The 21,733-nt window shown below is 37.4% G+C and overlaps 1 protein-coding gene across 2 annotated transcripts in view; it reads right to left on the bottom strand.

The window, feature by feature from the left end:
* Positions 1-21,733, bottom strand: part of COG3 (component of oligomeric golgi complex 3) — a 73,621-nt gene that overhangs the window by 39,830 nt on the left and 12,058 nt on the right. For both annotated transcript variants that reach the window (XM_047848748.1, XM_047848738.1), the window contains exons 5-13: positions 21,122-21,196; positions 19,776-19,868; positions 18,666-18,791; positions 17,270-17,350; positions 13,997-14,040; positions 12,959-13,085; positions 12,262-12,353; positions 9,833-9,972; positions 8,396-8,556 (exon numbers count right to left, since the gene is read on the bottom strand). In XM_047848748.1, coding sequence (XP_047704704.1) covers positions 8,396-8,556; positions 9,833-9,972; positions 12,262-12,353; positions 12,959-13,085; positions 13,997-14,040; positions 17,270-17,350; positions 18,666-18,791; positions 19,776-19,868; positions 21,122-21,196 — 939 coding nt within the window. The remainder of the gene's footprint in view (positions 1-8,395; positions 8,557-9,832; positions 9,973-12,261; positions 12,354-12,958; positions 13,086-13,996; positions 14,041-17,269; positions 17,351-18,665; positions 18,792-19,775; positions 19,869-21,121; positions 21,197-21,733) is intronic.

The following is a 21,733-nucleotide window of genomic DNA, read 5'->3' on the forward strand; positions in this document are numbered from 1 at the left end:
CACTCAGAGCCTGAGTTCTAAATATGACTGTCCTCCCGTTAAGAAAACCAAAACTGGGGCGCCTGGGTGGCACAGTCGGTTAAGTGTCCGACTTCAACCAGGTCACGATCTCGCGGTCCGTGAGTCTGAGCCCCGCGTCGGGCTCTGGGCTGATGGCTCAGAAACTGGAGCCTGCTTCCGATTCTGTGTCTCCCTCTCTCTCTGCCCCTCCCCCGTTCATGCTCTGTCTCTCTCTGTCCCAAAAATAAATAAACTTTGAAAAAAAAAAAATGTAAAAGAAAACCAAAACTTCCTGGAGAAACAGGTGACTCCAGGTCTAGGGCAAGAAATGTAAACCGTAAGTACCTGGGTCATCTTGTGCAAGAAAGCAAAGAATCTAGTTTGACCAAGATAAAAAGAAAGAAGACTGGAATTACCAGAATCACATATAAAGAGGGAGCAGTAATACTGACCTTACAGAAATAAAAAATGTAAATGTAACAACAACGAGCAACTGTATAACAACAAATTAGGTAACTTACATGAAATGGAAAATTTCCTAGAAAAATACAAACTACTAAAACTGATTCAAGAAGAAATAGACAATATGAATAAACCCATAATAAGTGAAAAGACTGAATAAAAAAATTACCCACAAAGAAAAGTCAAGCCCAGATTGCTTCACCACTGAATTCCACCAAACATTTAAATTAACACCAATATTCTTCACAAACTCTTCCAAAAAACAGAAGAGGGAACACTTCCCAACTCAACTGACAAAGCCAGTATTACCCTGATTATCAAAACCAGACAACAATATCAAGAGAAGAGAGAACCACCGTATCTCTTATGAATATGGATACAAAAATCTTTACCAAAGTACTAGCAAACGGAATCCAGAAACATATAAAAAGAATTACACACCACAACAAATGGGGTTTAACTCAGGAATGAATGCAAGGTTGGTTTAACTTCAAAAATTGATTAATGGAGGGGCGCCTGGGTGGCGCAGTCGGTTAAGCGTCCGACTTCAGCCAGGTCACGATCTCGCGGTCCGGGAGTTCAAGCCCCGCGTCGGGCTCTGGGCTGATGGCTCAGAGCCTGGAGCCTGTTTCCGATTCTGTGTCTCCCTCTCTCTCTGCCCCTCCCCCGTTCTGCTCTGTCTCTCTCTGTCCCAGAAATAAATAAAAACGTTGAGAAAAAAAAAAAAATTGATTAATGGAATAAAATCACTAGATCATCCCAATACTTGCAGAAAAAGCATCTGACAAAAAGCAACACCATTTCATGATAAAAACACTCAAGAAACTGGGAACAGATAGGGACTTCCTCAGGGCGCCTGGGTGGCTTAGTCAGTCGAGCATCAGACTCTTGATTTCAGCTCAGGTCATGACGTCAGAGTCGTGGGAATGAGGCCCCCATCAGGCTTCACACTGAGTATAGGGCCTACTTAAAATTCTCTCTCTCTCCCTCTGCCCCTCCCCTGCTGGCGCTTTCTCTCTCTAAAAAAAAAAAAAAAAAAATGGGAACTTCCTCAACCTGATAAAGGGCATGTATGAATAACTCACAGGTAACATCATACTAAATGGTGAAAAGACTGGCTGCTTTCCCTGAATATCAGGAATAAGACAAGGATATATGGTCTCACCATTTCTTTTTTTTTTTTTTTAATGCTTATTTACTTATTTTGATAGAGAGTGAACACAAGCAGAGGAGGGGCAGAAAGAGAGAGAGAATCCCAAGCAGGCTCTGTGCTGCCAGCACAGAGTCCGACGCGGGACTCAATCCCACAAAGCGTGAGATTATGACCTGAGCCAAAATCAAGAGTCAGATACTTAACTGACTGAGCCCCCCAGGTGCCCCATCATCTCACCATTTCAATTCAACATTGTATCGGACATTCTAGCTAGGGCAATTAGGCAAGGGAAATACATAAAAGGCACTAAGATTGGAAAAAAAAGAAGTAAAACTATCTCTATTTGCCAACGACATGATCTTAGGTACATAAATACATGTATATATATTTACACACACATATAGAAAATCCTATGGAATCCACTAAAAAACTATTAGAGTAAGCTAGTCCAACAAGGTTACAGGATACAAGATCAATACATAAAAATGAAATATATTTCTACACACGACAATCCTAAAATGGAATTAAGAAAATAGGTCTGGTGGGTCGTGGGTGGCTCAGTTGGTTAATCAACTCTGGATTTCAGCTCAGGTCATGATCTTATGAGTTCAAGCCCCACGTTGAGCTCTGTGCTGATAGCGTGGAGCCTGTTTGGGATCCCCTCTTTCCCTCTCTCTCTCTGCCCCTCCTCCACTTGCACGCACTCTCTCTTTCTCCAAAACAAGAAAATAAACATTTAAAAAAAAAAAAAAATAGCTCCGGGGAGGCTGGGTGGCTCCGTTGGTTAAGCATCTGAGTCTTGATTTTGGCTCAAGTCCTGATACCAGGGTCATGAGATTGAGCCCCACGTTGGCTCCACACTGAGTGTGGAGCCTGCTTAAGATTCTCTCTCTCCATCTCTCCCTGCCTCTCCCCCGCTCTCTCTCCAAAAAGAAAAAAGAAAAAAAAAGAACATTCCATTTACATTAGCATCAAAAAGAATAAAATACTTAGGAATAAATTTAACAAAATAAGTGTAAAAACTATACTCTGAAAACTGTAAAATATCACTGAAAGAAATTTAAAAAGATCCAAATAATTTCAAAATATCCCATGTTCATGAATTAGAAGACTTAACACTGTTAATACGGCAATGGCCCTCAAATTAATCGACAGATACAAGGCAATGCCTAACCAAATCCCAGCTGATTTCTTTGTAGAAATTGACAAGTTGATTCTAAAAGTCATATAGAAATGCAATGGACCAAAAACAGTCAAAACAATCTGAAAAGGGAAGAAAGCAAGAGAATTCATACTTCCTGATTTCAAAATTTATTACAAAATAATCAAATCAGTATGATACATAAAAATAGATATAAAGATCAACTGAGAGTTCAGAAATAAAACAAAAAAAATCTATGAGCAACTGCCTTCAGTAAGGGGGCCAATAGGAAAGAAAAGCCTTTCAACACATGATGGTGGGACACCTGGACAGAATGCTGGGACAACAAATGATGCGAGGATAACATGCAAATCACAACCACAGTGAAATACCACTTCATACCCAGCACGACGGCTGAAATCAGAAAGTCAAATACTAACAAGACCTGGAAAGTAAGTGAAGAAATCAGAACCCCTATGCACTGCTCGTGGGAATGGAAACTGGTGCAGCCATTTTGGAAACAACCCAGCAATTCTTCAAATGATTAAACGTGGAATTACTATAGTACTCAGCAACTTCACTCCTAGCGGTATACAGGAAAGAAATGAAACGCGTGCCCGCATAAAAATGTGCACACGAATGTTTGTAGCAGCATTACTTAGAACACCCAACAGGTAGAAGCAACCCACGTGTCCATCAGCGAAAGAATGGATAAATAAAAGGTGCTCTATACATACCATGGAATATTATCCAGCCATAAAAGGCATGAAGTACTAATACATAACACGCATAGCCTGTGAAAACACACTAAGCGCAAGACATCACAAAAGACCATATGTTATGGAATTCTATTCATGTGAAATGTCTAGAACAGAGCAATCTACAGACAGAAATCAGTGTTTGCCTCAGGCTGGGGGAGGAGGGTGATGGATAAAGGGTACGGGGTTTTTTTTGAGATGATAAAAATGGTCTAAAATCGACTAGTGGTGTCGAATGCACTTATCCATGAATGTATTAAAAACTGATTAAATTATAAACTCAAAATGGGTGAACTGTAGGGCTTATAAACTGTAATTCGATAAAACTGTTTAAGAAAAAAGTCCTAGGGGCGCCTGGGTGGCGCAGTCGGTTAAGCGTCCGACTTCAGCCAGGTCACGATCTCGCGGCCCGTGAGTTCGAGCCCCGCGTCAGGCTCTGGGCTGATGGCTCAGAGCCTGGAGCCTGTTTCCGATTCTGTGTCTCCCTCTGTCTCTGCCCCTCCCCCATTCATGCTCTGTCTCTCTCTGTCCCAAAAATAAATAAACGTTGAAAAAAAAAAAAAATTAAAAAAAAAAAAAAAAAGAAAAAAAAGAAAAAAGTCCTCAAGGATTATGGAGACATGTTGAAAGAACAAAGAAGCTATTTCAAGGGGCCTCCACTAGTCAGATTTGGGACAATTCTGAGCTTTAAAAAAAATAATGACAACAGATAGTACGACTTTTAAAAAAAAATCCACTAGTGTACAAGGGACAGGGGTAGGAAAAAGGGAAGTAGAGAAATTAATTTTTTTTTATTTTTTTTAAATGTTTGTTTATTTTTGAGAGAGAGAGAGAGAGAGACATAGCATGAGTGGGGGAGGGGCAGAGAGGGAGACACAGAATCGGAAACAGACTCTAGGCTCCAAGCTCTCAGCACAGAGCCCGACGCAGGGCTCGAACTCACAGACTGCAAGATCATGGCCTAAGCCAAAGTCGGACACTCAACCGACTGAGCCACCCAGGCGCCCTGAGAAATTAATTCTTTCCAGCAGACTGCCAACTAATATATGTAGAAGAAATGGCCGATATGAAAATTGCCGTCTTGCTACTCCCAACACAATAACTGGTTCAGACACAGATCATTAATGGTTGCAATAACCAAAAAAGATGCTGGGGAACTCACATAATCTCTAAATATCATTTCATCATTACTAATTACAAAGGAGGTAATGCACTTTTATAATGAAGTCAGCAATTACGACATTATCCAATTGTGGAACATGCTGACATTATGTGCCTTTGATGTGATAAAGTACACAACATCAACCTTGTAGTATTCGTGCAAAAAAAAAAAAAAGAAAAAAAGTGTAATCTGAATCTAAATATGAGGAAAACAATCAGACAAATCCAGAATGTGGCACATTCCACAATAAAACTAGCTTGGTCTCTTCAAAAAAGTCAATGTCATAAAAACAAAAACAAAAACAAAAACAAAAAAGCAGGTGGGGGGAGGCAGTAACCTTGACTAGACCCCACTCCCTAAATTTTTTGATCTTTTTAGGAAAGACATTTGAAGGACAACTGGGGAAATCTGAAAATATACTACATACAGTATATGTAAAAATGGCATGTGATTATGTGAAGAACGTTTTCTTTTTTTAACATTTCTTTAATGTTTATTTATTTTGAGAGAGAGCATATACATGCGTGCTCACCGAGTAGGGAAGGGGCAGAAAGAAAAGGAGAGAGAGAATCCCAAGCAGGCTGTCAGTGCAAATCGTGACCCGAGGCTTGATCTCACAAACTGTGAGATCATGACCTGAGCCGAAAGACAATTGAGCCACCCAGGCACCCCAAAAGTGTTTTTATTCTTAAGAGAGTAAGAATTGAAGAATTCAGAAATGAAGATTCATGATACCTATAATTTACTTTCAAACGGTTCAGTAATAAAATATCTACACAAAAAGCTAAAGTAAATGGGACAAAAACAGTAAATCTGAAAAAATTCTAGGTTCAACTGACTATTCAATGACACTAAAGCATTATAATACTGCTTTTTAAAAGGTGTGATAATTGGGGGCGCCTGGGTGGCTCAGCCGGTTAAGCATCCGACTTCAGCTGAGGTCATGATCACACAGTTTGTGAGTTCCAGCCGCACACTGGGCTCTGTACTGACAGCTCAGAGCCTGGAACCTGATTCAGATTCTGTGTCTCCCTCTCTCTCTGCCCCTCCCTCTCTTGCTCTCTGTCTCTCAAAAAAATAAACATTAAAAATTTTTTTTTAATTACAAAATAAAGGCATGATAATTTTATCACAGTTGTGTTACAATTAGAAGTGCCCTTACCAAAATAAACAAGTGGGACTATATCAAACTAAAAAGCTTCTGCACAGCAGAAGAAACCACAACAAAGTGAAAACATGACTTACAGAATGGCAAAAAATATTTGCAAACCATAAATCTGATAATGAGTTAATATCTAAAATATATAAAGAACTTCTACAACTCAACAGCAAAAAAAAAACCAAAAAACAAATAACCCAATTAAAAATGGGCAAAGGAACTGAATCAACGTTTTTCCAAAGAGGATATACAAATGGCCAACAGGTAAATGAAAAGATGGTCGACATCAATAACCATCAGAGAAATGCATATTAAAACCACAATGAGATAATATCTCACGCCTGTTAGAATGACCATCATCAAAAAGATAAGAGAACAAATGCTGGGGAGGATGTGGAGAAAAGGGAGCCCTTGTGCTCTGTTTGTAGGATTGTAAATTGATGCGGCCACTATGGAAAACAGTATGGAGGATCTTCAAAAAATTAAAAATAGAAGTACTATACGATCCAGCAATTCCACTTCTGGGTATTCATCCAAAGGAAATGAAAACACTAACCCAAAAGGATATCTGCACTCCCATGTTCACTACATCGTGACTCATAATAGCTAAGACATGGAAACAACCTAAGTGTCCACCAGTGGATAAATTGATAAAGCAGTTGTGATATATAGATACACAGTGGAATATTATTCAGCCATTAAAAAAAAAGGAAATCCTACCATTTACAACATGGATAGACCCTGAAGACATTATGCTAAGTGAAATAACTTAAAGACAAATGTTGTATGATCTCACTTTTATGTGAAATCTAAAAAATAAAAACAAAAAAGGTACAAACTCTCAACTACAAGATAACTAAGTACTAGGAATATGATGTATGACATGACTACATAACTACAGTTAACAGTACTATATGATAGACAGGAAAGTTGTTGAGAGGTAGATCCTAAGAGGTCTCATCACAAAGAGAAATTCCTGGGTTTTTTTTTTTTAATGTTTATTTATTTTGAGAGACAGAGCGTGACACACGAGCAAAGGAAGGCGGGGGGAGAAAGAATCCCAAAAAGGCTCTATGCTGTCAGCGCAGAGCCTGATGCAAGGCTCGATCTCACAACCTGAGCTGAAATCAAGAATTAGACACTTAACCGACTGAGCCACACAGAAGCCCCTACAGAAATTTCTTTTTATTGCTATCCATATGAGATGATGAATGTTAACTAAACCTACTGTGTAATCATCTTATAATGTATGTAAATCAAATCATCATGCTACATGCCTTAGGCTTACACATTGATATATGCTGATTATTTTTAATGGAACTGGAAAAAAAGACTTCACTGCAAACAGTAATACATGCCCTTACCTTTTAAAGTTACCTACTGAAGTATTTACTGATGAAATGTTTGGAATTTGTTCAAAAATAACTAATGATGAGGAGGGGGAGTAATGGAGGTCTAAGTGAAACAAGACTGGCCATGTGGAAGCTGGGATAATACTATGTAAGAGTTCATTGTATTACTCTACTTTTTGCTTATATTTGAAACCTACATTAAGGGGCGCCTGGGTGGCGCAGTCGGTTAAGCGTCCGACTTCAGCCAGGTCACGATCTCGCGGTCTGTGAGTTCGAGCCCCGCGTCAGGCTCTGAGCTGATGGCCCAGAGCCTGGAGCCTGTTTCCAATTCTGTGTCTCCCTCTCTCTCTGCCCCTCCCCCATTCATGCTCTGTCTCTCTCTGTCCCAAAAATAAATAAACGTTGAAAAAAAAAAAAATTAAAAAAAAGAAACCTACATTAAGAAAGTTCTAGATTCTGGGCTCCCTAGGTGGCTCAATCAGTTGAACGTCTGACTCTTGATGTCAGCTCAGGTCATGATCTCGTAGTAGTGGGATCGAGCCATGCAGGAAGTAGAGTCTGCTTGGGTTTCTCTCTCCCCCTCTACCACTCGTGTGCACAGGCCCTCTCTCCCTCTCTCTCAAAAAATAATAATAATAATACAGGTTCTAGATTCTAATTCTATTTTAGCACTAATACCCTCAGCATTATTTAAACTCTGTCCAGCACTGAAAGAAAATATTCATATGCAACTAAATCAGTGAGATAAATGATCAGTGAAATAAATCTAAGTCTTCAAACCATAAACTGGACATCAACACTGTGTAATTGAGGAGATGTCCTCCAGGGTTTTTATGAGAAGGAATGACATGTGGATGGTTATGTGACCATCAACTACAGTAGCTCCTACATTATCAACCCTCTTCTGTGCCATTTATTAAAAAAAGAGAGAGAGAAATAACAAGGAGTACAAATTCCATTTAAAACTTGAGAACACATTATTTCCTAGAAAGGGGAGGGAAGTGAATTATAAAACACAACCTGAAGGAAAAACAACCTAACAGATCATTTCTGTTCAATTTTTATTTTATTTCCTATGATTTTATGGCCAAGTTTATCTTGATTTTACATCTTGAGTGAGAATTAAAAAGAAAAATCCTATCTTCACTCGTAAAAAACATCCAAAAGGTATGTGGGACTGAGGGAGAGATCAAGGAAGGGGCCCCTACCTCCATCATCACCAACTTATCAGGATACGCCAGGTCTCCCGGAGCAGGTTTGTAGCCCGTGATGTCCGTCTGAATGTAGATGTGGGTTCTGTAGACTAGCCGCTCTTGTACGTCTTCCAGCATCTGCTTTACTCCAGCTGCAAATGCTCCCAGTTGTTCAGCTGATAAAAAAGTGTAATCATCCATCCTTTTTATATTTGGAAAAATGCTTTCTTTAAACAAGCGAAAATATTGCTAAATTGCCTAGTAATAGCAGGAACCGTTTTTGCCTCGGGGACTGTGGCTGCATTCTATTTCAGTATGATTCAAAGACCTCAGAAAAATTTAATAAATTTCTTTCAATTTCCTCATATTGAAAGCTGGGAAATAAATTTGCCCTTATACCCTCTTCCTGGGACTCTGTGATATTTCTATTATTAACATGAATAATAAAATCTGAATTTTAAGGTGTTTTGTGCTTTTTAAAAGTTATCTCATACAGCTTTGGACTAATCCTGAGAGAGGGCTAGAGCAGCTTAGTAGCTGGGGTATCATTCCTATTCTACAAATAAATTGAGTCCCACAGACAGTAAATGACTTGTTCATGTTACTACAAAGCAAACTGAGTGGAAATTTAAAATGAAATACGAGTTCATATAGAATCTCTTCATTCCTAAGATGCCAAGAGTGTTAAGACAAACCAGTGATGCAGTAACAGCTTTCCTAGGGGTGGGGCGCTGGAGACACTACACAATAACATAAATACTCCATTTAACTCAGAGGCATTAATATATGAGAAAATACACACCTTAGAATGAACTAAATGCAGAGTAAGAAACTCTGGAAGCATAACAAACCTATAGTGTCTCCTGAGCAAAGTCAAAGTGAAGACAGTAATTTCTGCCAGTAAAATAACCACTTGAAGGTTTTTTGTTTTTTTTTAAGGTACCTAAGTACCATTAGGAAAATGACAATCAAATCAAATACAGTATGAAAGAACGTATCAGATGGTTAAAGTAGAGCTTTCCAGAGCATTGCTTTTATTTGTAATTTCAAAAAAGATAAGTTATGCATATGTATGTACGCTAAAATAATTTGTTTTTAAATCAAGAGTGAGCAATATAGTCAATGACTTCATGTATTCCAGTAAAAATGTATTAGAAACGCCTAATCCAAAACCAACAATTCTCTTTGGATTTCAGATACCAGAAAGAAAGGTAACTGTAATTATTTTATTACTAATTTTTCCCAGATTTTAAAATTCTTTCCCCATTTAATTTGTACCTTTAGTCAAAAAGTAAGGTGCATCTTGATTTAAAAAGGGACAAGGCATCAAGCCAGGCTATAAAAATATTAAATTTATACAGGTGAGTGGGGTAGAAGATAGGGGGTTTTCAAATTCACTGAGCCACAGATACAATTAAAAAGACTTTTGAAATTTTCTAAATTATCATTTACCATTGTTCTGTACATGATCTTCAAGCACCTCATTTTTAAGGATCCCACAAAGTTCTGATAGAGTCTCTAAGTGAATAACATGAATGATCAAGGGCCTGAAGACATCATACAACGACACACACAGTTTCTCCAAAAGTTCACTACAATGAAAGAATAAAACATAGTTATAAGTAATAATCTTTTCAGGATTTTCTAACAGTATAAATGGCATCATTGATTTCTTCCAGCCAATAAAAATAAAAATCTACTGGAAAACAGTGTATAGGAACATTACATAATGAGAAGTGAAAGGGTAAAAATAATACTGCAGTTTTGTTTTGTTTTGTTTTTGCTTTAAAAGCTCAAATCAGGGGCACCTGGGCTCAGTGGGTTGAGCATCCGACTTCAGCTCAGGTCATGATGCACGCAGGGTCTGTGAGTTCAAGCTCCACGTCGGGCTCTGTGCTGACAGCTCAGAGCCTGGAGCCTGCTGCAGATTCTCTCCCTCTCTCTCTGCTCCTCCCCCACTCACCCTCTGTCTCTCAAAAATGAACAAACATTAAAAAAATTTTCTTAATAAAAATAAAAATAAAAGCTGAAATCAATAAGGAGTCTTCAGCAGCCACTCAAATTAGCTGCCCCCAGCCAAATGTCAATTTATTACAACTTTATTTCAGCAATACTTTGATATATATGTCTCTTGTCCACAATAACAAATATTCCCAATAAGTATCCTTCTAAGTTCTACATCATTTGTGAATCAAATATAACATTTTCCCTAAGAAAGATGAATTCAGAATTCTTGAATACTTAAACAAACCTCAAAGTACTTTGGACATAGGGGCACCTGGGTGGCTCAGTCAGTTAAGTGTCCGACTTCAGGTCAGGTCATGATCTCACAGTTCGTGAATTTGAGCCCCGTGTCAGGCTCTGTGCTGACAGTTCAGAGCCTGGAGCCTGCTTCAGATTCTGTGTCTCCCTCTCTCTCTGCCCCTCCCCCGCTCATGCTCTGTCTCTCTCTGTCCCAAAAATAAAAAATAAACGTTGAAAAATTTTAAAAAAAAAAAAGTACTTTGGACATACAAGTATATTTTTGACAATTTTAAACATTTGATGGTCTATATTCTCCATATTGTCAATAGTGCTCTTCTATACATAGCATTTCATCAGAAATGATCAACCTAATCAATACCATGAGATAAATTTGTCTCTTCCTCAGTACAAGAGTTATAATGTTAGAACCTTTGTAAGAGTCAAAATCGCCAATAGGAAAAAACCAAAAGTGACTAACACGGGCAGAAAGACACTTTCAGAAAAATAAGGAAAAGGTATTAAATACTGTATGTATTTTTAAGTGTCTTTCATTGGTTAGAACCACAGAATTTTTTAACTAGAAGGAATTATCATACTTAGTGGAGATAAAGGGATATAGATTGCCAAGACTTAGTTCCCAATACAGCATTCTTTTTTTTTTTAATTTTTTTTTTTTAACGTTTATTTATTTTTGAGACAGAGAGAGACAGAGGATGAATGGGGGAGGGTCAGAGAGAGGAAGACACAGAATCCAAAACAGGCTCCAGGCTCCGAGCCGTCAGCACAGAGCCCGACGCGGGGCTCGAACTCACGGACTGCGAGATCATGACCTGAGCCGAAGTCGGCCGCTTAACCGACTGAGCCACCCAGGCGCCCCCCAATACAGGATTCTTACTATCGTCCCATATTGTCTCCATAAATATATTATAAATATAAAGGCATGTTGGCCTTTAAATTGCATTTATTTTTCAAAAAGGTACTGTCCCACCCAAGAGTATTCTGTTCACACACCCACAAAAGTTAAAATATTCTGCAGTTAATTTTATTCATTTTTAAAAATTTTTTTTAATGTTTACTTATTTTTGAGAGAGAGAGAGACTGGGGTGAGCAGGGAGGAGCAGAGAGAGGGAGATACAAAATCCGAAGGAGGCTCCAGGCTCTGAGCTGTCAGCACAGAGCCCGATGTGGGGCGTGAACTCACGAACTGCAAGATCATGACCTGAGCCAAAGTCAGACACTTAACCGACTGTGCCACCCAGGTGCCTCTGCAGTTACTTTTTAAATAATCATATAATATAATAAGCCATGATGGTTATTAGCAAATTAAATCTTAAAAGCAAGAGGTAGGGGAGACTGGGTGGCTCAGCTGGTGAAGCATCCAACTCTTGATTTCAGCTCAGGTCATGATCTCACAGTTTGTGAGATCAAACCTCACGTCAGGCTCTGAGCTGACAGCATGGAGCTTGGGATTCAAGCTGCTTGGGATTCTCACTCATTCTCTCTCTCGCGCTCGCTCTCTCTCTCTGCCCCATGCACACGTGTGTGCACTCTCTCTCATCCTCTCTCTCTCCAAAACAAAAAACAAAACAAAAAAAACAAAACAAAACACCAAGAGTTAGATTTTGTGTACCACCTACTCTAATTTTGATGTTGGTTTTGTGAAAAATTCATTGTAAAGCTGGTGCTCATCCTGGCACACGTGAACCATAAAGGCACAGCCACTGCGAATCTGCAGGAAATAAACACACATCACCTACAGTTAAAGACACACAATGATTCCAGCACTTAGAAATAAAGCAAGTATCTTATTTGCAATGTGATTATGCATATATATTCATAAAAGTTATGCAAGAACAGAAAATGGTTGGTTTCCAAAGATTTACTGCCGAACATAAACATGGCTCATTTTTATTTTCTTTTGTCTTCTAAACTTTTGACAATGAAAATTACTTTTCTAGTTGAAAAGGGGGTATTTAATAAAAAAAAAAAAATCTTTATATATCTTTCTATAATATGAATTGAAGTCACAAAACAAAAAAGCATTCTGCAGCAAAAGTGAAAACTAAATGGTCAGTATAAATCCACAAACTGTGATACTCCATCTTTAAAGGAATACTTGTTTGTGCATCTGCATTCTTCAAAAAATACATCAAAATGAGAATATTTTGACAAGTTGACTGCTAACTACTACACCAGATTTCTCTTACCTGAAAGAAAAATTCTCTAAGTTTGTTGATATGGGAACCAAAACTTATTTACCCACTTGTAGCTTCCAGAATACCAAAACATCTCAGAGGAAGGTTTAAACACCGAACAAAACTAGTAGAAACTTACCAAGGCACAATGATCTCTGTTGTTCTGGCTGGTTAACTCTGTTACAGTACAAGTGATACTAGGGCCTAAAAGAAGCTCCCGCTGGTCAAGGTAACACTGATGGATGTCATTCAGCAGTTGCTGGTACCTGATGAAAAGCAGATGGGATTGGCATACAAACTTCTGAGTTCAGGTATGTAAATTAAATCTGATCTTAAATCCCAGAAGTGATTTCCAAACCTCTAAAGCTGTAAGGTCACTTCTCATTTGCCCACATTAAATACTACAAATATTTATGTATAAAAAGAAAAAACAAACCATAATGAACTGTGGTTCAAAAGCTAGAACTTTTAAAGAAAGATTTATCGGGGCGCCTGGGTGGCGCAGTCGGTTAAGCATCCGACTTCAGCCAGGTCACGATCTCGCGGTCCGGGAGTTCGAGCCCCGCGTCGGGCTCTGGGCTGATGGCTCAGAGCCTGGAGCCTGTTTCCGATTCTGTGTCTCCCTCTCTCTCTGCCCCTCCCCCGTTCAGGCTCTGTCTCCCTCTGTCCCAAAAATAAATAAACGTTGAAAAAAAAAAAATTTTAAAGAAAGATTTATCTCCCAAGACTAGAGAAAGATCTTACATCTATTGAAATTAAAAGCAAATTCTGCTTGGTGCGCCTGGGTGGCTTAGTCGGTTAAGCATCCAACTTCGGCTCAGGTCATGATCTCATGGTTCATGAGTTCAAGCCCCGCATTCGGCTCTCTGCTGACAGTGAGGAGCCTGCCTGGGATTCTCTCTCTCCCTCTCTCTCTTTCTGCCCGCCCCCCTCCCAAAATAAATAAACAAACTTAAAAAAAGAAAAGAAAAGAAAATCCTGCTGTGGGAAAAAGAGATGCCTTGCAAACTCACTAAGACACATCTACAACCTTATTCCCCCAAATAAGTAATGTGCTGCAAGGTTTACATAGCATGCAAGGTAACTGCTCAGAAAATATGAAGGACATAATAAACTTGGAAAAAGAGCCCATCAAGAAGAAGGTCATTTGGAAAGTAAAGAAATTCTAGGTACTCACTCAGGTATTTTTTCAGATCGCTGTTCTATTTGTTCAATGATAGTCTGCAAAATAAAAATATATTAAAAATACATTTGTTTTAGTTATACTTTTAATTACTTCCTCATTTTAACGAATACACGCTAATGTCAGGAAATCTGTAAATTCAAAAACGCTGAAATATAAAAATCACCTATAATACTACAAAATAAACACATTTAATATTTTAAGATATTCTTTCAGTTTTTTGTATACTATAGTTACTATATATTTCTTTAAAAAAAAACTAGAATTATATATTCAGCTTCATAACCTGCTTTCAAAAAATTAACACTTCAAAACATCATCCTACTCAACAATCAGATGAAAATGTATGGAAACCCTTAGCATAGTGCCTGGTACCTAGTAAACACTCAACGAATCACTATTATTATTATTTAAAACATTACTTTCACAGCCCCCACGGCAAACGTACCATAAATCAAACATTCTGTTCGACATCTACACTGTATCCTGAGAAGAAAAGCCCAGTGGTTAGGAGTGAAACTAGAGGGTCTGGGCGCCAGCTGCCCAGGAGTCGTCTGAGTCCAGGAGAGCTGGCTCCCGTCTCTTGACTTTCCACCTCCCACCGGGTAAAGCTGCTACAATAACAGAAAGTACTTCCCAGTCGGGGAAGCCCAACACTGGCTCAAAAGAGACACTTTTAGGGGCCTTTGCTCCATTCTCCTAAAACGTTTCTGAGAAAGGAACTGATATATATCCCTATCAGCAGAATTGTCTGCCTGACCAAATCCTCAAAAGCACTGACTGTTACACGTTAATCTGCCATTTTCTTGACCAAAAAAAAAAAAAATGCCAGCTAACCTTAAACTGCACGTATTCTCCACGGAGGCTATACAAGCACTCATATTTATTAATCGTTTGCATTTTCTTTGAGTAATCTGGCCACTTAGAGTATTTATCTTTCTTACTGACTTACAAGCACTCTCAGTATATTGAAAATATTAACCCTCTCACACTTATTTGTTGGAAACATTCTAGTTTCTGTTTTTCTGTGGCTGTTTAAAATTCAGAAAATTTAATTTTTTTTAATGTTTATTGTTGAGAGAGAGACAGAACACAAGTTGGAGAGGGGCAGAGAGAGAGGGAGACACAGAATCTGAAGCAGGCTCCAGGTTCTGAGCTGTCAGCACAGAGCCCGAAACAGGGCTTGAACTCACAAACCATTCATGACCTGAGCCAAAGTCGGACTCTTAACCAATTGAGCCACCCAGGTGCCCCTGGAAAATGTAATTTTTATATCACAAATCTTTTACTCCATAATTTTTTCCTAGTAATTTCTGCTAGTTATTTTTTTTTTCTGCTTATTTTTACATTTAACTCTTTGGTCTACTGATAGCGTATTTTGGTAATGTTATAAAATGAAGACCTGACTTCTTTTCCCCCAAATACTTAGCAAATCTTCCCAATACTATGTAGAAAACTAGAACCCTTCCTCTTTAAGAAATTTATATACTAAGTTCTAGAATTTTCCATTCCAGTGATCCACTGATGAATTCTTGAATCAGTATCACTGTATTTTTCAAATTTTTCTTGTCTAATTAGTCTTGCTTATTTAGTATTTTAGCATTATCCAAAAAGAAATTCCATTGGAATTTTTGCGAAGATTACATTTGACTAATAAATTATATTAGGAGGAACTGCCATTTAAAAAATTAAGTCTCCTGAACCAGGAACAAGATAAGTTTACTATTTATTCAGTCTTTTATGATTTTCTGTCCAGTTTTGCCATTTTTTTCCTCCTTGTATTTCCATTAAGGTCATTTGTAGATAAATATTTTATGCTTTCTGTCACTAATATAAACTGGATTCCATCGCATGTATTAATTGGTTACCATTAGTAAATGGCAAGCAGAAAGGCCACTGAGAATTATAAAATCATTTGACATTCACCTACCCCACAGAGCTATATCACACCTATCTACACCATTTCTTTTCTAATCAAATTTTTACCACTGGTATTCGACTACTAAGCAAAAGCAACCAATCAGGCACAATCTAAACTTCTTACCATCAATGAACCACCCTTCTCCTGTATCTCCTATAAATAAGACCAAGTTTCTCTTATTTCAAAAAACAAAAAACCCCTTTCAACTAACTCTGGGAGGGAAACAAGAAAGGGACTGAGTCAGTCAGCAAAAGTAGACTACTCTTTCTAGTATCTTCACAAGGAACAGGAAAAAGATACATGTACCAGCTGGTCAACTGTATCTTGGCTATGTTATTAAATATGTAAATACTGACACACAGACCTACTTTCTACACCCTCCATTTCTAATCACTCCATCAAGACAAATATTTAGCACATAAGTACCAGCCACTGTGCTAAGGAGGATAAGTAAGGCACATGTTCCCAACCTCAAGAATATACTACCAACAGCTTAATCAACCCCTATTTCTCATGGACTAGTGCAAAATCTTCCTTGTTGATCAGGCCTCCCTGTCTCAAATCTTGCTTCGCCATAATCCATCTTCAAAGAGCATCCTTAAGCTAAAGAAATGGCAAATCTGACCAAATCATTCTGTCTAAAATACTTCACCAGGGGAGCCTGGGTGGCTCAGTTGGTCAAGCGTCTGACTTCAGCTCACGGGCCATGGGTTTGAGCTGCGAATCATGCTCTGAGCTGACAGTGCAGAGCCTACTTGAGTTTCTCTCTCTCTCCCTCTCTCTGCCCTCCCCTCACTTGCACACATTCACGTGCTCTCTCGCTCTCTCCCAAAATAAATAAACTTGAAAAAAAATAAAATACTCCACTAGCTCTCCGCTTATCCTGAATTGGCATGACATGTGACGCCCCTTGTGAAACGATCTCTCCCATCTTTCCTGTCTTTTTTCCCCCATCACACGTTACCAACACCCTGTGTTCTGGTCACAAGTTACAGGGAGCTCTGCCAAAATAAGTGTGGCTACAACCATCCCTCTACGTGCCGTCTTCTCTGCATGAAGCATCCTTACCAATCCCCTCAAGCCCGCTATAAATCTGTGCTCCTTTCGGTCAAATATCACTTTCACCTAGAAACCTTCCCTGAGCATCACGGGAAGAGCTAAGTGTCTCCTGTTCTGTGCTCTTAAGGCACCTCTAAGGTATGCTACTGTAGTGTGGAAAGATAGTGCCTACCTTTCATTTGTATTCATTTTCCTGGTTTAGCAAAAGGTCTAACATACAGCAGAGCCTCAAATGGGCTGGCTAAATAAACTTCATAGCAATATCCTATTTACGTCAATAGACTTACTCTGACTTTGGGAGCAGCAGCTCGAAATTTCACATAAAATAATGTGAAGGCATTGTCTGCATTGGGTACAGATGCAGGATCCTAGAGACACGGGGAAGGGCAGGGAAGGAAGATAATTAGCAAACAAATAATCATTCAGAAAATATGACACCAACCATTTTAAATGGCTACCGCTGGGCCTGTATACCAACCAAAAGCTTACAGAGAAAAATCTCAAAGACAGATTAAATATTAGTATTATTGCTACAAATGAGACATGCTTAGGTGGAACTGTCATCTCCTTCCTCTTCATAATTAAAATTTACCCTATGCTGCATGAATTTTGGTGGTAAACAGACCTGAATTCAGATTCATACTCAGTCACTTACTGACAGCAGGATAATGGCCACATTACTGGACCTCTCTAAGATTCAGCGCATCCATTAAATGCAGATTAGTCATAAAGGTGTTATGCAGCTCAACAGTAAAGCACTAGTTACTGGTACATTGTAGGTACTAGCACTGATTAGGTATTAATTTCCTAAACTTATTAAAAATCTTACAAAACAGAAAAATTATATAGTCTGGCCTTCATGTCAGCTACGAACAATATGAACAGTAAAACAGAAGCCGAAAATCAGAGGCTTTGAACTAAAAGTTCAAGAAGATATTTCATGTTCTTCGAAAAGTAAGCTTAAAACATAAAATGCATAGTCTTTATGATTCTATTTTCTTATCTGTTCAATGACCATCTTAGCTAGGTGCACTCTTAATTTTGTAACCTAACTCTCTGCTCATTTTCCACGTAGCATCTACTATGACCTGTAATTTGTTTGTTTGTTTCCTTCTTTGCTGATTATTTCTTCTGAATTATCCATGAGGGCAGGGACCTCACTGGTTCCTTCTCACTATTGTACAGTTCCCAGTACAATACCAACCACTGAGAAGGCACTCGATGAAAATACATTTGTTAAACACAGAAAATTAAATTATCTACCATATGTAAAAAAAAAAAAACAAAACTCAAAGCATCCATCATATGTAATCCTACCCCTAAGACAGAACTAGTTTTATCATTTTGCTGTATTTCCTTCCAATATTTTCATGAACATAAAATGTTTTAAGTGACAAATGGTTCGAACCTTATTGTTTACCAATAGTAATGAGTACTTCTCACATTAAATATTCTTTGAAAATAAGATTCTGCTGAACAGATATAATACAGCCATTTTTTCTATGCTAAATAAAACTGTGATGCATAGTCTTATTTAACAAAATGTTAAAAAAAAAAAAGTTTCTAGAGGTACTAAGTACTAATCTTACATTTAAGATTATGGAAGGTAAATGAATGAATACAAAAAGAAAAAGAAAAGAAAAGAAAAGAAAAGAAAAGGAACGACCTCACCACTTAACTCACCCTTTTCAATAACTGACTGGTGAGGTTCTGTAGCGTGTTCACAGTGTATGTCTTCATGAGGTGCAAGGCTTTAGAAAGACACTGCTTAAACTTCAGCAAATATACAGGATAATCTTTAAAATGTGGCTATAAAGGAAAGGGAAAGATTTACAAAGAGGAAACAAACACTGGCACAGCCAACTACGAAAACAAACCTGTCCTTAAAGTAAAGCTATGTATGATGTTCAAAAGGTCTTATATAGATTGTAAGCTGGATGAAGACGAATACGGGCTTCTCCCCTAATTCCCCTTCAACCAAAAGTTCACTTTATGTCACTTCACTTTTACCAAAGACCTACAGTAGTACCCGTTTTTGTTAACCAAAAGAAATCCAATGAGGATTTTCACTTTTATGAAATGGTAACTGCTTCTTCACTTTAGGACACTTTGATTTACAAAAGGTTTCATAGGAACATTCTGCTTTCAGATAGTGGGGAAAACCTGTACAGCTATAAATCCTTGGGGGATACAAGGAGGGTGATGAAATCAAAGGGCCTGTTCCTTTATTTCCTCCCAAGTAACACTTCCTGTTTCCAAAGAAGTATCTAGAACACCAGGAAGTCAAAAGCCTAAAAATCACCCATCCTTTTAGGTGGCTATACCTGTGTCAGCCAGGATCCCTTTCTGTTCCAGAGGTTGCCTCAGCAGCTGAAAGTACTTTTTTTTACATCACTAATGATAATGACTAAGAATTTGCTACAGTTTTTCTTCAAGTATATTACAGATACCCTGTTTCCCTTCAGAAGAAATACTTTATAACATAGGAAGTAATATAATGTGAATGTTAAGATTTCTTAAAAACATACAGAAACAGGGACGCCTGGATAGCTCAGTTAGTTAAACACCCAACTCTTGATTTTGGCTTAGGTCATGATCTCACAGTTCGTGAGTTCAAGTCCTGTGTCGGGCTCCATGCTGACAGCTCAGAGCCTGTTTGGGATTCTCTCTCTCCGTCTCTCTCCCTGCCCCCTTTCCTGCTTGTGCAGGCACACACACGCATGCACTTGCACTCTCTCTCAAAAATAAATAAATATACTTAAAAAAAAAAAATACAAAAATATCATGACTTACATGAGATGAGATATATGTTATACAGTCATCTAACTTGGCCAGCATAGGTATAAATCCTTCACTATTAACAGACAATGTAGGAGAATTCAGTTTCTTTAAGGAAAAAAAAATTTTTTTTTAATTCACAAAAAATATTCAGGCAAAAGTTGAAAATTATGTATTAGAATTAGCATACTTCCCTTTAGACTGTAAGTTATACTAATGTCTTTACATTTTAAGAATCATCAAAGTATCCTCAAATATAGCCCATGTGTAATAATAAAGAAAGGACAAAAAAGTAATAGTGATTTAATTTAGTTTATTCCTAATGAGCTTTAAGGGGCTCTTCATAAATTTGCAAATATTTACATTACTGCATTGTACAATGTTATATTAACACATCAAGTACCTAGACTTCTCATTTTCTAGTACAACATACACAAATTTCCTACTTTCAAATAGTGGCGATTTTTTTTAAGGTTAAAGGATTAACTAGCACTCATACTATGTTTAGCTGTCATACTATGAAAGTAAAACAATATATAAGCAAAATATAAGTAAGCGTTTAATGATTAAATATATACAAATACAAGCATAAACACAAGTAATATATATAATGTTTAATACTTAACATATAAAACTATACATTAAGACATGAAACTATTTTACATACATGTTTTATATAAATATGAAAATGTAAGTAAAGAAGTGTATGCAAAATATAAGTAAAACCAGTCAACTATTTTTTATCTTGATAGCTTAACAATGAACAATTTCCCCTTGCATTCCATTATTAACTGGTTACTGGTTTTCTATCTCTGTAGTAAACCATAATAATTATAATTAATTTAATACTTTTAGTCATTTATATGTAGTAATTATGATTAATTTATGAGCCGGGAAGACATAGGAATGTAATTTACACAGCAGTCTTAATTGAGACTATTACTTTGATATACAAGCATGCGTTATAAGGACTATACTCCAAACTAAACAGGAGATTATTTTAAAAAATATTTTGATTGCTAAGAGTAGCACAACCACAGCAAGATTTAAAATTTAATACTTCCTCTCACCATCTTTTCAGCTCACAAATAAGATTCTGTACGTGGTAACAGACAAAGGGATTTTAATAATAGTAATACAACTTAAGAGGAACTACTGTTTAAATCATATTTGAAAAAATCTGAACTGGTAATGATACCTACATGGGGTACAAGTAGGAATATCTATCTGCAGGCAAACTATTAAGTTAAATTATCACTCAAGTCAATTTATAAATTTAAAGATGATATTCAGAAAGGAAAATACAAATAAAGTCACTAACTTTACAAAAAGTAAAAAAAAAAAAAAAAAACCATGCTTACTGTGTTAATAGTTTCCAATTCATTAAAATAGGAAAGCTTTTGTTGAATGTTTTCTGCCAGATCAACAAGTTCCGACTTGCATTTTTTAAAAGAAAAAAATCAGTATAAGAACGTAAGAATCAACACTCCAGTCTCAAAATTACATTGAATACATTTATACCAGACATACAGGTTTATTTTAGACATAAGATTTTAGACTAATGCTCAAAGATTTCTGCAATCGTGGACAAATTAAGTGATGGTTATTACAGCAACTTACATATCTTTTATAAAATAATAAATAATTCCCTTTTAAAAACACATAAAATATACAGAGAAGACTCAGATAAAGTGACTTACATGTTCTATCTTTAGATCATGAGTTTAAGTACAACCTAGATCAGTTCATCTTTTCATAAACCCCACCATTACTATAATCACTTTGCTTACTTGAAAAGTGTCAATCAAGAGTGGACAGGGCAAACTAATGTATCGTCTTCATTCTGAAACTGTACTGAGATTTAACAGCTCGAAACATAGGCTTGCCTTGCCACATTCATGTGAGCTAATTTAGAATACAAACAAGCTGGCAATGTCATAACGTGCATGCTTAGCACAAGGCCTCATACAGAG

This window comes from Prionailurus viverrinus, chromosome A1 (assembly GCF_022837055.1).
Source record: "Prionailurus viverrinus isolate Anna chromosome A1, UM_Priviv_1.0, whole genome shotgun sequence".
Classification (NCBI taxonomy): domain Eukaryota; kingdom Metazoa; phylum Chordata; class Mammalia; order Carnivora; family Felidae; genus Prionailurus; species Prionailurus viverrinus.